Source organism: Melanaphis sacchari, unplaced genomic scaffold (assembly GCF_002803265.2).
Source record: "Melanaphis sacchari strain LSU unplaced genomic scaffold, SCAv2.0 Contig73_pilon_pilon, whole genome shotgun sequence".
Lineage (NCBI taxonomy): Eukaryota > Metazoa > Arthropoda > Insecta > Hemiptera > Aphididae > Melanaphis > Melanaphis sacchari.
In genome coordinates this window covers 1355538-1373334 of record NW_020271525.1, presented here as the reverse complement: position 1 = coordinate 1373334, position 17797 = coordinate 1355538, and the positions used below count along the sequence as shown (strand labels likewise).

The window sequence follows — 17797 nt, the reverse complement described above, 5'->3', positions numbered from 1 at the left end:
ATTGATAGTAATTTCTGTTGTTAATAATTAAACTGAATTTAGTAAATCGCAACACCATTTATGTTTAAGGCGTTCTAAAGGATTGCTAAATATTGTGGAAGTGGCCAAATTTGTATTTAGTGGATTTGGATGATTAATTTAATTTGTTATGGAATCATTTACAAAATATCTTTGCTTTATCATTTATAGATTTAAGTTTTAAATCAGTATGTATTATATAATTTGAGATCTAAGTTTTGAAACAATTAAATTTTTTTTGATATTAGTTTTTTTTTGCATTGTGCCAAAGTTGAAGCCCGTAAGTCCAAATTGGTTTCAATAGTGTTTTTTTCATGAATAGTTTAGTTTCAATGAAAGTATATTTATTATTGTATAATAAGAGTTTGAGCATGCTAAAATCTTTTAGTTATAATGTGATAACTCAATGTTTATCTATGATCCCAAGTAAGGTTGAAATATTTAGTTTTTGGAGAGTAGGGAATAGGAGTTTAATATATTTTTTAACCTAATCTATATTAAGGTAGACACAGCAATGCCACTAATTTTGTATTTTAATAGTTTTTTTTAGAATACAAATAATGGTTTTTTGAATAATTTCTTGGATTTTTCTTGATAAGCTTTATTACATAACCTTAATTTAAGTTTTATGCTTAAATATTAACTAATTTTTAATTGATTATTCTTTAAACGCAGGCTTAATTATAAGACGTATGGTAATAATTGGTGAAATACAAAAACAATTACCTATAATTGTTTTTAAATTAATAAAATGTTTTAAGTAGTATTATATGAGTTGATAGATACATATTAATATATATTTTCTATTTTATTTTTTAACATTTGTCCAAAAATAGCTTAACATTAACATTTAATGATAGATGAGTTTAATAGTAACTATAGGTATTTAATTATTTTATAAGAATTTAAATTTATTTAAAATAAGCAAGTGAAGAATTCAGAAACTAAAACTTGATTTTTTTTTTATTACTGTTTCATTCTGAACTAAGATATCAGTCCAGTTCTTTAAAAAATTAAAAAATAATATCAATTTTTAAAAAAACAATGTATTTTTTTTTGAGAAATGACTGATATAAAATCTGTACAAATAAGCATAATAAATAAATAATAAAATAATATAATGAAAGTTAACTTGAATAGATTTGTGGGGGTGAAAACAATTTTTTCATTATAATTGCTATTATTTAAAAAAGAGTTGGCTATTTTTTTTAAATCTTGAAAATTACAAAAATTGGTAAATAATAAAATGAGACTTAAATATAGTTCTTTATAATAAAATTCAAATTAAAAATTTAGTGTTAAATAAAATACTAACGGATTATTAAAACATTAAAAAAGACTCATTTTGATAATTTCAAAAAAAAAAAAAGTGAACAATATATTCATATGAATAAAATAAAAATTCAAAACGGATATACCAAGTATATAAGTCACAATAAGGAAAAATAAATAGTGAAATACAATTATATTATTACAAAATTAACTTAATTGTTATATTTATCTAAAGCATAACTAATATCCTCCGGGCTGACATTGAGTGAGACTTTACGGAATATGTCCCATCTCTTTTTTTCCAAAAAAATAAGACCGCTATCTCTTAATCGATACGCCATCATAATTACTTGCTGCTCATTTGGTAACTCTTCACCTGATATATATTTTGATAAAAAAAAAAGTAATTATATTTTAGACATTTACTTTATTTAAAGTATTACAATAAAAAAATACCTTCAAGCAAGCAAATATTTTTCATTTGTGTATAAACAGAGTCAATAGTACTATGTTCAATACCTGTACTAGATGTTTCATCTCTAAGTGCTCTAAGAAAAAATTGTTCAAAGAGACAACAGTATCTGAAAAAAAATAACATAATATTTTTATAATAACACTAATATTATAAGTATTTAATATATTAAATCTATTGAAAGTTAATACACATTGTCTTAAAGTTTAATTTTTTAATACTCTATTCATCAATTACAGAATTACAATTTTAGATCATTTCTATTGTTCAATTCAAATAAACTATTCAATCCTATTATTGAACCATTGTTTTTTAAGGTTAAATTCTTAAATTAAGTGAACTTCTTCAATTATCTACTACTGGTTGGTGAAAACATAAAATAAGAAATGTATATCTAAAATATCTATATTAGCTTGGATTAAAATAACAAGGTTGTTAATAGATGATACTCTACTTTTTCTAAAAAACTATTGAATACACCAAAACTCAAATACAAAAATGTATAAAGATAATTAAATTTTTTCTGTTAAATAAAATAACTCTAACCATCATTAATAAAGTGAATATTTATGGATTTAATATCATTCTAACATCACTATAAAATTGCCCAAGTAGTGTTCATTTTGAAAAATGACTGTAAAATATTTTATTTAAGTCATGAAATTAATACTAACAAAATGAGTGATAACAAGTATGTACTATGTATGTAAGTTTCAGAACTATAGTATTATAGTATCATATTGGTTAAATTTAATAAAGTTAAGTAATAGCTATTACCATTCCTTAATATGAATTATAGAAGTATTAAATTTAATAACAATAATATTACAAAAAATGTAAAACTATTATACCTGATAGCAGTTACACGAACACCAGAAAGTATTGAACTTAACACCTGAGTTACATGGTTAATGGTTATTAATTGTGACTCATCTTCAGACTTAATTAAATCAATAGCTCGACGACATATGTCCAGAGCTCGTCTTGCATCACCTGATACTGCTGCTACTTTTCTAATATAGATATCAACATATTTTTAATTAAATATTCAAATTATTAAAAACTTTATTACCTTGCTACCAATTGCACAGCATCTGGATCAAAAGTAGAATTTCCTAACAACCTATTCATAATTATTTCTTGTAACTGCTGGAATGTGTATGGTTTAAATACTAATCTGGTCAATCCCTAAGAACAAAATAAAATAAAATCTTTAATAATAATCAATTATGTAACAATTTACTAAATAATGTATTTTTTACCATTCTACTAGTCACACATCCTCGTAATACTCGTTCAGGCAAATCCATTGTATTAGCAATTGTTATTACAACTACTTTTGAACCAGTTTGACTAGGCCAATCGAGTATATTATACACAACGTCTTGTTTACGATTACAAATATGGTCCACCTAACAAATTAAAGTTCAATAACTAAAAATAATTTATTGAGTACTTAAATATAATAAATTACTTCATCAACTAATAAAATTGTAGACAACTCTTTAACTTTTTTGTTAGAAAAATAGTCATTAAGAAGTGTTTGAGCTCGAGAAGATGACACTGTTTCTCCGGTTAACTCTTTCCATATGACTGAAAATGCTTGGTGTGGATTAGCAAGCCTTAAACCATTTATTTCAACAAACTAAATAAAACATTAATTTATAATTGATTACAAATCACATAGCAAAAATTATCATTAAAATCTGTTTATTAAATTTAAAATTACTTTAAAACTGTGTTTCATCAATAAATCAGCATTTAGTGAATCTATTACTCTTTTGACTGTTGCTGTTTTTCCAGTACCAGGAACACCGCTAATATACATACTTCTGTATAAATGTAATGTAAACAAATGATTAATAACTAAAAAATATATAGTAAACAATGTAATATTTATTTCATCAATTTACCCTGTTAACTCATCATTAATTTTTCTAACTAAAAAAGAATGTATAGATTTATATTCAAGTTCACGACATGGTAAATGTTTAGGAGCAGCATGTAAATGTAAATTTGCTCTTGCTTTTTCTAAAGGACTACACGGAATTCTTGTTCCACTATCCAATCTTTTACTCACCGAAGCTGTTAAGTTTTTGACGTGTATCTAATAAAACATAATATTAAAACTTTTTATCAAGAAAGTTTTTTTCAAAAGAAATATCAATAAATTATTATAAAAATATTTGGTACTAATTTAGTATCCATACAACATTCAGTAATTTAGTATACCACTTATATTTTGATTTTCAACATTAAATCTATTGAATTTAGATAACATTACAATTGAAGTAAAAAGTTTTATTAAACTCTGTCCACTTAGAAAATATAAGTGTGGAGAAATAAAAAATATTTTCTAATGCTAAGTTATCAGCTATAGAATTTGACCATAAAATTTATACTTTATAGTTATCATACATGATGAAGTATAGATTCATACATAGAGGTATAGATTTAAATTTAAATATATTTTTTTAGTATCAGCATCAATAGGTTATTGGTCTGAAAATAATATATCACAATATTTTTCTAAGGTAAATAGCAAACAAGTATCAAAATATTGTTTACTTTTGGAGTTTTTCTAGGTGTTTTTGGTGTTTTTGGTGTCGAAATCTCAATTTCTTTATTTTCTGGTATACCTTGTAACATACTTCGGCGTATTTTTGAGCCAGAACAAGGAGTGACAGATTGTCTTAAATGTTTCTGAAATTTTTAGAAAAATAACTTAATTAATATTAATTATAATTGATTTTATTTAATTCTTAATTATTGTTTATTAAATATATATTACAAAAATAGGATAAATTACTTATGTCATGTTTCTTAAAAAATGACAATTAAAGGTGGATGATTACATTTGTTGACTAATTCAGATGTTCATAACATTATTGAAAAATGTATAATTGAGCAAGTAATGATAGTCAATATATTAATAATTTATGAGATTATAAATTTAAATCATTAAATACTGATATTGGATGATTATTCTAATTTGGTTTAATGAATTTAAGTAATACCAATCCATGATTTTTATATTCAATTTATAAGCTATATAAAACACACTTAATAGAATATTAACATAATATATATATTTCATTTAAATATTCTTACATTCTTTGGAGTTCTCCAAGTTTCAATATCTGCACTTTCATCTTCATCAGTTATTGATATTTTTCTACCTTTTTTATTCTATGACCAGAAAAATATATGTATTAACAAAATATTGTTTTTCATAATATATAAGTTGAAAAGTTATATTAATATTTACGTGTTTAGGAGTATTAATTTTTTCATCAACAGGTTGTCTCATGCATTTCTATAATATTACAATCACAAGTCAAAAAAATAATTATCTTTAAACATACTGAAGTATACTTAGTTTAGTTGTATTTAACAATAAAATAAAATATTTTAAGCCAAAATTAAAAGCAGTAATAATAGTTAAGTTTTAATATGAAATTATTTATATCATTTCTTATTAATTACTCTTTCTGGAGGAGAATCTGGTGTTACAACTTCATTTAAATCTACCACATCACCAAATCGATCCACAGGTTTTCTCAGCCGTTTCTACAAATGTTTAATATTATAATTATATGTTTTATACACACATATATATATATATATATATTATTTTTTTTACATACAGAGATTGATGTATTAATCATGTCATTTGATTTACTAGGAGATAATGAAGAAATTCTCCGTGAACGTCTCTATAAAATTACAGTAAATTAATACAAAAACTTCTTTTGTTTAATTTTAGGCTTGGAATCCAAATTATTCACCATAATTGATTTATTAATAGGGATAGGAATTTATAGGAGTTAGCATGTTTTTAAATTATCATTCCAAACATAGTTATGTTTTGTGAAAAAAACAAAATCAGTCGATAAGGAATAAATCAAATACAATCAGTTTATATCAATTTGTCTTTTTGAATCATATGTGTATTTATCTTACCATTAATATAGTTACTAGTTAGTACATTATTTTAAATTAGATACAATTTTTGTTTTTTTTGTTTTTCATATTATTTAGTATACAAATGGTGTATTAGTAATGCCATTTGATTTTCTAGATGATGAAGAAACTATTCGTGACCGTGTCTATACAATTACAATAAGTTAATAAAAACAAAAAATGGTTTTCATAAAATTCAATTCTAGTATTAATAATTTATCATTTTTGACTTATTGAATACCAAAATTAGAACATAAATTGCATATTTGAAAGAATGCATAAAAAAATTCATCTTCTCAACAAAACATTAGTTACACAACAAGAGAATTGAAAGCGTTGTATATCATTTAGATGCAAGAGGCATATGCATTCTATTGTGGCAAATAGTATAGTTATTAAAAACTCTGGGTATCTAAATATCATAACAAAGTGTCATGTCATACTTAATTTATGTTCCAAGTCTAGTATTATTTAAAGAACTATTACTTTTGGCATGTTTAGTAATTCATCTTCAGTATCAGTAATGTCACTTTCAAACAGAGCTTTATTAACTGAATTTAAAAAATTATTTATTTCATCTTCCCTCTGGCACAGTGATTTTCTTGAATTCTTCTATAATATCCAAAATAATTGTAAAATTGAATAGATTATATTTTAACTTTTATTAAATATACACCATTTAAATTAGTTTTAAGAAAATGGAGAAAGGGATGCATACTCACATATTATGTTATATTTATCTAACAAACTTAAAACATAAAACATTTGTGTTCAATATAATCATAGTCTATTCTATAATTAATGATATAACCAATTTTATTATTAGTGAAGATTGGCCTATCATTAAATTTTAAAGTTAAAATATTTATGATTTTAATATTACAGTAAATTTTATAAAAGGTCAATTTATACTAATATTAAAGTTAATAAAATAAAATGTTTTACTGAATGTAAATTTGTTATGTTATGGCAGAGAGAATATAATATTTTACAGTAATAAGAGTTAGGGGTTATCTTCTCTATTACAACCAAATATATATATCTTGATATTTGCCAAATACTTAGTAATAATTGTGGGTTATAGGTATAACTTTTTAAAATATGACATACTTTGGGCGTAGTTGGAAGACATGAAAACTTGTTTAGCTCATTATCTTGAATATTTTCATTTTTCATCTAAAAAATAAGAAATCAAGTTCAATACTATATTTTAAACAATTACAAAAACAACATACTTTTAATATGCCAGGAGAAGGTATTGATACGTGATTAGATTTATCTATACGCTTTATTTTCAATTTTAAGTCACCCTATAAAAAAAAATAAAATATTAATGGAATAAATTTAACTAAGCTATTAGATTGAGGTATGATTTACAAATTGAAAAATTTATCAAAAAGGCTTGGAGTTTAATCAGTTATTTTTTTATTTTTTAGTCTAAAATTCAACATAACATTTATATTCAATCTTTAGATAATGTAATTTTAAACATGAATAAAATTTGTTCCAGCAATTTATTATTATATTATTAAAATTTTATGCTAGGTCTATCAATTAAATAATTATTATTTTAAACTAACATCATGATACAAAAATAAAGTCTTAATTTTAATATTAGACCTTATATAACAAATTTAAAAAGATCAAATGGCCAAATGGTCAAATGTGTTCCCTTGATCAGTAGTTTATCAATCGATGATTCACAAGAAAATTTTGGCTCACAAAAAATGTGAAGATTATTTGCAATTTTATTTTATTAACCTTCCAGCAGGTATATGTAGTATAACCATTGTATACAAAAGTATTGTATTTTATTGCTATGGGTAAGTTCAGTTTGGTAAATGGCAAACAATATAGCAATGAAATCATCATAAATTGATGTTTTGTAATAATTAAAACAACTCAAAAAAAAAAAAAAATTATTTTAAATAAAAAAAATTTATACTATTATATTATAAATATATTTTTTATTTTTTAATATAGTTATAAAAAAAAAAAAAATTGGATTAAAATCTTTTGATAAGCACTTGTAATTTATAATATTAATAATACTATTAATATATAAACTTTTTAGTATTAAGTATAAGTGATCTGTAGAATTAAGATTTAAACAATTTAGTAGTCCATGAGATTTAAAAGTTTGGCAACCGCTGTCTTAGTCTAATGTGCAAGTACAAATAATAGAGCAAAAGGGACATTTGTGCCTTCCTTTCTAAAAGCAAAAGATATCTATTACATTTAATTCCTTTACAGAATTATGATTTTGAAGTAATTACATTCAGTATCAGTACTACTGTCTTACTCTAATCAGCCACTCCATCCCTTTAATAGACTAGTATTTACTAAACTCGCACTATTTACTGTATTAGGTACTTTAATACCTCATCAAATATATATTATATAATTTTTATATTTACTGATTGTGGAGTTTTTTTTTTAGAAGAATGATTATGTGAGACACATTCATTTGATATTTCATCAGCACTTTTGTATCTTAATGACCTTCTAAAAGAAGATGGTTCATTTTTCAACCTCAGTCGAGTATATGGAGTTGTATTTTTTTCTGATGGTGAGTTAACCATCTAAAAATCAAAAAAATATTTGTTTTAATAATAGTTAATATTTAATTGAATTTAACAAAATAATTAAGAATTTTATTTTGTTAAAATACAAAGGAATTTTTTTACTAGGAATAATAATGAAAAAAAAATCAACATCAATTTATCTAATATAATATAATAGTTGATATTTACCTTCTAAATAATAATTAATATTTATTAAATGGTCTAATATTTTGCTTATTACACTACTACAATAATACCTCAGGGCTCAGATTATAACACGTCTACACAATTCACATCTATCAGTAAAAAAAAAAATGAACAGACCTACGAGCAGTACGAACCTAAAAAGATAAAAAGTAATATAAAATTTTTAAGTGAATAACAATAACAATGACCTAAAATCAAACATAACAACAAAGAAGTATAGAATGCGCGGGAAATATTATCAACGCATATGACAACGGCTGCAGTCGAGTATCTTTAACAGTGTGATAAGATATAGGGCACTATTCCTGAAATCATGGAAGAAAACACTGTACCAGCCCCAAAAATAAAAACCTTTATCAACCAACTGCACCAATTTCCAAACACCAAATTTTCTAAAAATTAAAATTGAGTTAATGTATTTTACAACAATTATTTATTTTAATATTTAAAAAATTATTAAGAAATCAAAATCAACATTTAAAAAACTGATTCCACTTTAGAACGCCCGCAGACATGAATGTTCGTAATCGTAACACCTTTGGGTGATCAACAAAACGCAAATGAAAATGAAAAATTTCTAAATTTTGAAAACTTACTAACGAGTTGTTTTACACGGAACGGTGAGACTTAAAGCTATAAACTATAGACATTAATTTTTTCAACGAAACGCTGTGCATAAAATTAATATTTTTTAAGAAATTGAAAGATCAATAGGTGTTTATGAAATAAACAAATAGATATAGTACACAATATGCCAGAGTCGAATCCGGACATTTCGCTGCCGATCGTTTCGCCACCAGACCAAACTTAGAAGTTCGGACCCCTTCCCAATTTTGAAAATATATTTATAACTCTAATATTTTTAATAGTACGTTGATTATAGATTTTTTATTGCATTTTAAACTTATTAAAATTATAATTATGTACCTATTCATGTTAGGTAATTGATGTGTAGTAACCTAAATCGAGTTTTTCGTTGAAATGGGGTGGTTTTAAGAACAAAATAAGGTGTGAGCCCTATCTATACTTTCTGAAAATTAATAAAAAACGTTGAAATCAAATTGATTTTATAAAATCATTTAATATAATATTAATCATATTATGATTAAGGCTAAGATTTATATGCAATAAAAAATTATAAAATATGCATTTGGTTAATTAAAAATTTACAAAAGTAATATGCAAATTAATATTATAAACGCCAAAAAATATGAAACATACACTAAAAAAAAAAAATTACGTTTTAATTTTAAAGTTAATAAAATAATATTATTAACTATTCACACTGTTCAAATGTATTACACTTACACTTACACAAAACAATTATAATATGATGACGATCGTATATTACACCTTAATATGTTCTTATAGATATTTTTGAACAGTGTCAATGCAATGCATACTGTCATCTGTCACACATTAAAAACGTCTAACAAAATATACCCTACTATAAACCATGTATTTTTCGCATACCTATTTGTAATGATTTAAAAAGGAGATTGTAAACGAAGGGGTAATATTTATCAGAGGTTATTGATTATACACCTTTAGATCAATCATAAATCATTACATTACCTTTCTTCTCTTGGCAATGGCTTCTTTCTGAATGTGGAATAAGGTGACCAGTGCACGTTGAATAAATGTAAGACTTTTTTCACTTAAATATACTTATTATCTTTATTATAGTTTTTCTTTAACACTATTTAATAAATTTAACTTTAACATAAATATAAAATGTATTTTAACACTAACACGTATTTTTGTATATCTGATCTGCGTAGTCTTTTACACTCGCTTATGATCATTTATACAAAAAGACCGGAAGAGCACTCCGCCTTGACCGTTGGTGACCGGCCCTCTTATATCGTGTGTCTTGTGTGTGTGTTTTGTCTGACTATAGGTCATTTTATTGTTTTACATTATTATCTTAATAGATGACTTATAGCTAAAGGTTATTAAATATTTGATATTTGTCATATTGATAAAATACTTATAGTTAAAGGTCATAATTTTATTATATAAATATTTAACTATGATTGCTTAGAGCACATCATTACATATTCAAGAATATGCAGTATAAAAACACCATTCTTTATATCATTATGAGATGATTTGTGGACATAGGTAACTAACAAAAGCAATAATCAAAATTTGAAGAAAAATACATACTTTACCATAAAAATCCTAGCCCTACTTTATACTTATAATATTCAGATATTCTACTAACGTAATTCCAATCTCTTTATTCAGGTATTGTGATCATATATAATAATAGCGTGTATAGGTACTATTTGTTATAAGATGCAAGGACCAGAATAAAATCAATCTTCATAAGTCAATAATAACTAGTAACTACAGTGCCACTGATTCTATTCACATACAAAAACCTAAAATACCTATAGCCTATGTAATATACCTAATATGCTTATAATTATTATATTATATATCATAATATATAGGTATGGGAAGAAATATTTTTAAAAACACAATTATACTTTAGACCATATTATTACTAATATACTCTTAAAGTTTATATGTTATTACTACAGCTAGAATTTTGATAAATTTTGCATTTTTTTCTTTAAATGCTATACATTTCTAACCAAAAACCAAATTTGTTTTGTTATAATATAACAATTTAGAATGTGCAATTTTAATTTTGCATTTTTGTATATTTTAAGCTTTTTTTTTATTGCCGTGTTGTACCTACCTATAGATAATCCCAATTATCTACTCCAGTCTATTGATATTGCAAAAGTAATATGATTAATTGTCAACTCAAATTTGAATATATTTGTTTAATTTACTTCTCAAAAACGGTTAATTTCTAACTTATCGATCTTGTGTTCTTTTAACTTAATTTGACTTCAGTTTATTATTTTCATTAACTATAGTCCACCTTTTCATTTATGGTACTATACAGTAATACAGTATTAGACAGTATTAGTTAGTGGCGGATTTAGGGGGGGGGTGCTTGGGAGCTGAAGCACCCACCGTTCCGCGTATTTTTATTAAAAATTACCAATAATTCGCAGAGTGGCAAATTTTTAGTACGGGCTACCAGAACGTGCGCCCCGCACCGTGGAGTACAAATACCGGTCGGCGACCACGCACAAATTGTATATGTATAATAAGTAATTTAGGACTATTATTATTAACAAAATAGCACATTAGCACCCACCATAAAAAAATCCTAGATCTGCCACTGGTATTAGTTGTACAATTTTGATCACAAATACTATTTATTTCATTCATACATTTTGTAATATACCACTTACCTATTATTGTTTAAACATCTTTGATTTTTACTGGCTATACTTCTTTCGTGGTAACTATTTTTTTTTTTCAAAATGTTACTATAATGTGCCTCGGAAAACGAGAATGAAGAACATGCGTAAAAAAAATATAATGTTGATTTATATTAGGTACCTATGCACATATAAACTGACAGAATTAATTGTAAATAATTTTTTAATTCATATAAATACTTTGAAAATTATATTGAGTATTTAAAGGTGTATTTATTATGAAAAAATTGAAATTTTATTATAAGTAATTATAAATTTGTAATTTTATAACTGAGATAAGTTAAAATTATTTTATTTAATATTAATATAATATTAAACTTGTATCTAATAGGTATAGGTATTGTAACTATTAATAAAATGTAGAACTTGTATTAAATTTTACTCAAATATTTAATAAGATGATATTAATTATTAGCTATAGAGATGGGTGTTTTATTCACTATAGAAATAGAATCTATGTATTAGAAAATATTTATCATTTATCGTTTATTTATATGTTTAGAAGAAAATAGATGCAGGATTATGTTAAAGCTGCCGCATATTTTTCAGATCTGAAAGCCAATATTCCACCTATTACTTGTGGCTTTCATTCATTAATGAGCAACGACAAAGCTTGGGTTTAGGATTAGGGTAGACAAGTTTAAAATAATATTTTATTAGAAAGAAATTATTTAAACGAAAATACATAAATAAACTTATTTTATTCATAATAGGTACACGCAATTTTTTTTTATTTCGAAATACCACGCTAATGTGGACCTCTTCACTTCAGACATCTTCAATGACCATATAATAGAAAAAATTACATCACTTATGCTTACTGTAAACTATTTTATAGATTGTATAGTAAAAATATTTTACAACAGAAAAAAATTTATTATAATATTTTATGGGTTAAATCAATCTTTCTATTTTTTTGTTTTTACAACAAATATTGACAGTAATTGATTGTTGATTGTTGATTGTTTAATTATAATGTTTATAATATTATATTATAATTATATCTATGGTAGTGGTGAGTAAAAAATCGAAAATCTGTGGATGAATTTGCAATGTTGTAATATACCATTGGTATATGGAAATATAATTGTAGACTATAGTTGGTACTTACGTACAATAGATACATACGTATTAGGGTTAAATAATTGTTTTGCGAACTCGTAGATGCCATTTAACATTCTAGCTCTATAACATGGTTTTTTAACATTATATACATCACAATCGCGTCGCTTATTGTTTATTTTGTTGACATATTTTTCTGTTTTATTAAAGTATACGTAGATTAAAAAAATTGTCTACTTCAATATAGGATACAGTGCATCCGATAAATATTACATATAATTCAAAATAAAATGTTAAGAATAGGACAGACAATAGCGGATGTTAGCGTAAAGACGACCGTTGGCGAATTTAGCGTACACGAGTACTTCAGAGACAGGTGAGAAGAACATAGTATAGACAATTTTATGTCCAGCAATTCTAATTTTATGTTATTAGTTTAAATTTTATAGTGTAAATTGACCCATTATAAAAACTTTTAAGTCAAAAATACTATCTGAGTTATCTATTGTTGGTTTTTACGGCACTTATATTTTTAAGTGTACAATAAGCATTTTTAAACATTAATATTTTACATACCTAGTTAAAATAAGACTTATAATATGTTATACATTTCTACTCATACTCAAAAATAGTATAACTGTTATGTAATTATTAGTAATTCTATATTTTATTTTGTAGCTGGGGTTTGTTAGTATGTTATGTAGCTGATTTTTCTGCTGTATGTACCGATGAGCTGAGTCAGTTGGTGAAAAACTTTCATGAATTTGAATCTCGAGGTATAAAAATATTAGCTATGTCTTGTGATTCTATTAATTCTCATACTAAATGGATAGAGGTAATAATATTAAAAATCATTAATTTGAAAAAAAAAATGACAATATATATCTATAGTAGTTTATAATATGTTATAATGAATAATAATTACATATACCTTACCTATTTTATACACTCCAAATTAACAATAATAAATTAACTTTTCAATCTTTTTATAAACTATTAAGCTATTGCTATACAATGGACAATGGTATATATTATACAATATATTTTTTTCATATAAATTATAATATATATGTATATATTTACAGTAAGATATACCTAGGGCCTAGCTAACTATATCTAGACTCTAGAGATAATAATAATAAAATATAAATCTGAGCTTTCTAAACGCGATTAATAAATAATATTTATAATTATGAAATAATGATTACTGATTAAGGTTAGAGGCTTAATCTAAAAACTAAAGTCTAGAATAATTCTCAAGAAATTAAGTCATAGGGGCGTCTACGCTGAAGACGGAGTTGAAATGGTAGAGTAGTGAATTTAGCATGTTGATTTGTGAATAGAGTGAATGGACTTGAAGATATTTTCTGTCGAATTTTTAACGTGGTCTTGAAGATTTGGAATTTGGAGGTCTTTGTGTTTATTTAGGTTTTTACAAACAGTAGCGGCGTCAGATATTTTTTTTTTATTGAGGAGGTGATATCGGACCAAATTTTTTTCTGGTCCGACATTTATGTATAGCTATTCGATCACCTATTAATTCGTTTATACCATATTTTCAGGAAAGTATTGCTAAAAATATTTTGGGTTAATAATTTACATTCCTAAATAAATAATAAAAATATAAACCTAGGTGCTATATTATTAACATAAATGTACTAGGTACAGTAAAACTTCAAATTTCCTCCGTTTTGTTTTTTATTTGTATGTAAGTATGTAACAATAAATAACTTTTTATTTTTTAATGTATGAGATTTTAGAAAGTGTGCATTTAGTGCAGTAAGTATTAACTTTATTGAGTATTTTTATTTATAAATGTATAAAAAAAAAACATATTTAATAGAATATAACATTCAAACTTATTACTTAATATAATAATATTATATAATTTAAATCTAAAAACTTTTTAAAGTAGGTAATTATAATACTATTTTATATGCAAATAATGATTTAAAGTTTCTTTATTTACTTAGATAAATATTTTTGACATAACGTAATCCAAAGTAGATGTAAGTACTTTAAGTACTTATATGTTTTATGTAAACTTGTCATAAGCTTATATAACTTTAGGCAATATTAAACTATACGGGGGAGGGGGGGAAATCGAATATTGAAGGGACACTTGTCCACCTAGCCCCCGTGTAGCACCGCTCCTGTTTACAAACCATGAAGTTTGTTATGTTCTTAGTGCTTTGTTTTGGAATGTTTGAAATTGTATTAAGAGAGATTGAGCACATTTGCTCCAAATAGGACTGGCATGTGTTAGAAGTGGACTCGGTGTGTTACCTATAAATTTATACAATTAATTAAGAGTTTAAACAGTAATTAAATGCATTTGAATATTATCAGTTATTGTAGGTACTTTTAACAATTTTTCTACCTATATTAAGGATGTAAAGAAAATAAGTGGATTAAAATATGAAGAAGAATTTCCATTTCCAATTGTGTCAGATTGTAATCGTATGATGTCTTTGTACCTCAACGTATTAGATGCAAAATGCACGGATGAAGACGGTATTCCTCTTTCTTGTAGAGCAGCATTTGTTTTGGCACCTGACATGACCATACAACTCATACATTTTTATCCTCAAAACATTGGACGTAACTTTGAGTATCTATCTTTTTGAAGCACTTGTATTTTTATGATTGTTTGAAACATAATTGATAATAATTATTTATTCTTATTTAGTGAAATCTTTAGAACTATTGATGCCTTACAGCTGTCTTTCAAATTCAGCAATGACTTATATACTCCATGCGGGTGGAAAGTTTGTACATATTTATTATACATTATATACCTACATATATTTTATTATTTCATAAGTAAGTGATAAAAATATTTAATTTTGTTATTTATATCTTTAATCTTAAAGTACTACCCACACCTTTTACTTTTTATCTTTCGTTGTTTTTGATAATCAAAATCAGTTTAAAAAAATAAGATGTGTTGTATTATTACATCAATTGGCACGTGATGCTACTATACCAATGTTGGGAAAGTAAATTTTGAATGTAATTCAGTTACATTAAACTTTTCATTCTTTCAGTCAGAAAATATCAGTTACTTTATGTCACAAAAATAAAAAATGTTCCATGTATTTCTTTAATTTCTTAAAAACTATCATTTGACTAGTGACAAATTTAAATAACACACTGCACTGTATAGACTATAGATATTATTTGAAAAAGATGTCCACAAAATTTTTTGAAAATAAATAACAAACTACACTTAACAATTATTTATTTTCAAGTTGTTATTTTTAGAATTAAACAAAAATAGTTAAATGTAAATTCATAAAAGAAATTGATGAGCGTTTTGAAATTAGAATTTTGTAAAAATCGTGAAAGTGTAAATTATTATGATTTAAAAAATTCATAAATGTTTAATATTCATACTTAGGGCTTGAAAATGTACGAAGTTAGCAAATTGGGACAAATTAAAATTAAATATTCATGCCCAATATACCCACATTATAAATATTTATAATTTTTTAGGTTATATTTTATATTTTTTTTAGTAAATATATTTTATTTTAATTTGTAATCTATGAAACTAATTGATTTAATTTGTAATTCCATTAATAGAAATAGAATACTTGTCTATGGCCTATTTCTTAACACTCCTATAGTAAGTACCTACTTACTTATTTGCACAACATTATGATATTTAATTAAACTTATTTATTTTTTATATTATTATCATAGTAAAAAATGTAAACTGTTGAAAGGCTTAAAACATGTATATTGGTAATTTTTTTTTAGAAAGGTATTACATAAAATAACCTATTTCAAACATAACCAGTATGTAAAAATGACATGACATAATTTATAAGCTAAAAGTATTTCTGATGCTTAATTTATAATAAACTCATTTTAGGTATTAAGCAAGTACAATAATTATCCACATTAAGATAAAAAACCTTAATTCTTAAATTTATGACATTTACCTATAACTCAAATAATTATTGTCATGTACAAGTCATATTTGATTGTAATAACATATGAACATTATTTTACTTTAAAAAATTGAGTGCTTAATTTAGTTTTACAGTGTTGGTGTTGACTGTTTAACTATTATTTGTAAATCACAACTGTAAACCTATTATTTTATTATTTTTATAGCCTGTCATGGATTGCTTGATATCGCCAAAAACACCTAAAGATGAAATTGAAAAAAAAATTTCCTATCACAACAGTTATTGAATTACCATCAGGAAAAGATTATATGCGTATTATTTCAAAAATAGAGGTTAACAGAAAATATGAAAAATAAAAATTAATGTATTTCAAAATTTTTCAATTACCTTACAAAATTATAGAATTTATCTAAACAATTTTTAATCAAAATTTACTCATTCTTAAACAGTCTATTTATTATTTATATTTGTTGATTGATTCAAAAACCATTTATTAAAAAAAAAAAAAATTACAATCAATTTTCTTTATAATTTGTCTAGTTTTTGTTTGTTTTTTCATTTAACAACTAATAATTTAAAATTACAGGTAGTTAGATGGTGCTCACAAAAAAAAAGTTTTAACATTTAGTTGCCTATTTAAAATGTCATCTGATCAATAAATAGCTTTCATATAATAGTATTAATATAATTATAATTTAATATTTTTATACGATAAATACACAAACAATAAATGTCTGGTTTATATTGGAATACCTATTATAAGCATACAATGTGATTATTAGTACATTTATATGCTTAAAAATAACAAACCATATGTCATGCCTTTATTATTTAATTATTTATATAAAATAAAAATATTTGTTTATCTGGATCATCTTATAGTTTTTGAATTGAACATTATTTGTTATTCCTCCAGCCACACTATGTCTGTTATATTGAATTAATTTAGCAAGGTAATAAGTGTTATTATTCTATACCTCTTGCTTGTATTTGTTGTATGATTAAATATTTATA

The 17797-nt window shown here is 24.2% G+C and overlaps 2 protein-coding genes across 4 annotated transcripts; one reads left to right on the top strand and one right to left on the bottom strand.

Annotated features, from left to right (window-relative positions):
* Window positions 1–1358: 1358 nt before the first annotated feature.
* LOC112600979 (origin recognition complex subunit 1) lies at window positions 1359–10426 on the bottom strand. 3 transcript variants are annotated; one of them, XM_025348351.1, is made up of 18 exons: window positions 10072–10426; window positions 8143–8307; window positions 6961–7035; window positions 6836–6901; window positions 6212–6337; window positions 5410–5478; window positions 5249–5332; window positions 5031–5078; window positions 4874–4951; window positions 4331–4465; window positions 3676–3869; window positions 3492–3594; window positions 3237–3407; window positions 3025–3174; window positions 2835–2950; window positions 2614–2775; window positions 1747–1871; window positions 1359–1666 (listed from the first exon to the last, which is right to left on the bottom strand). In XM_025348351.1, the coding sequence occupies exons 2-18, from the start codon at window positions 8305–8307 to the stop codon at window positions 1503–1505; spliced, it is 2031 nt and encodes a 676-aa protein (XP_025204136.1). In that variant the 5' UTR covers window positions 10072–10426; the 3' UTR covers window positions 1359–1502. The 3 variants fall into 3 exon arrangements, with proteins under 3 accessions (XP_025204136.1, XP_025204135.1, XP_025204138.1); XM_025348350.1 differs by lacking the exon at window positions 10072–10426 and adding an exon at window positions 8479–8681; XM_025348353.1 differs by lacking the exons at window positions 6212–6337; window positions 10072–10426 and adding an exon at window positions 8479–8681.
* Window positions 10427–13156: 2730 nt separating this feature from the next.
* LOC112600996 (peroxiredoxin-6-like) lies at window positions 13157–17069 on the top strand. The gene is made up of 5 exons (XM_025348382.1): window positions 13157–13242; window positions 13545–13701; window positions 15257–15477; window positions 15556–15634; window positions 16989–17069. Exons 1-5 carry the CDS (start codon window positions 13157–13159, stop codon window positions 17067–17069), a joined length of 624 nt encoding a protein of 207 aa, XP_025204167.1.
* Window positions 17070–17797: the final 728 nt, after the last annotated feature.

Excerpts from the sequence above, each read along its gene's own strand:
- LOC112600979 (XM_025348351.1), bottom strand. The coding sequence starts at position 8,307 with ATGGTTAACTCACCATCAGAAAAAAATACAACTCCATATACTCGACTG. Across the intron at positions 7,036-8,142 it reads AAAAAAAAACTCCACAATCA|GGTGACTTAAAATTGAAAAT; the intron begins GTAAATATAAAA and ends TTTTTTTTATAG. Across the intron at positions 3,870-4,330 it reads CACCTAGAAAAACTCCAAAA|ATACACGTCAAAAACTTAAC; the intron begins GTAAACAATATT and ends ATGTTTTATTAG.
- LOC112600996 (XM_025348382.1), top strand. The coding sequence starts at position 13,157 with ATGTTAAGAATAGGACAGACAATAGCGGATGTTAGCGTAAAGACGACC. Across the intron at positions 13,243-13,544 it reads CACGAGTACTTCAGAGACAG|CTGGGGTTTGTTAGTATGTT; the intron begins GTGAGAAGAACA and ends TTTATTTTGTAG. Across the intron at positions 13,702-15,256 it reads CTCATACTAAATGGATAGAG|GATGTAAAGAAAATAAGTGG; the intron begins GTAATAATATTA and ends ACCTATATTAAG.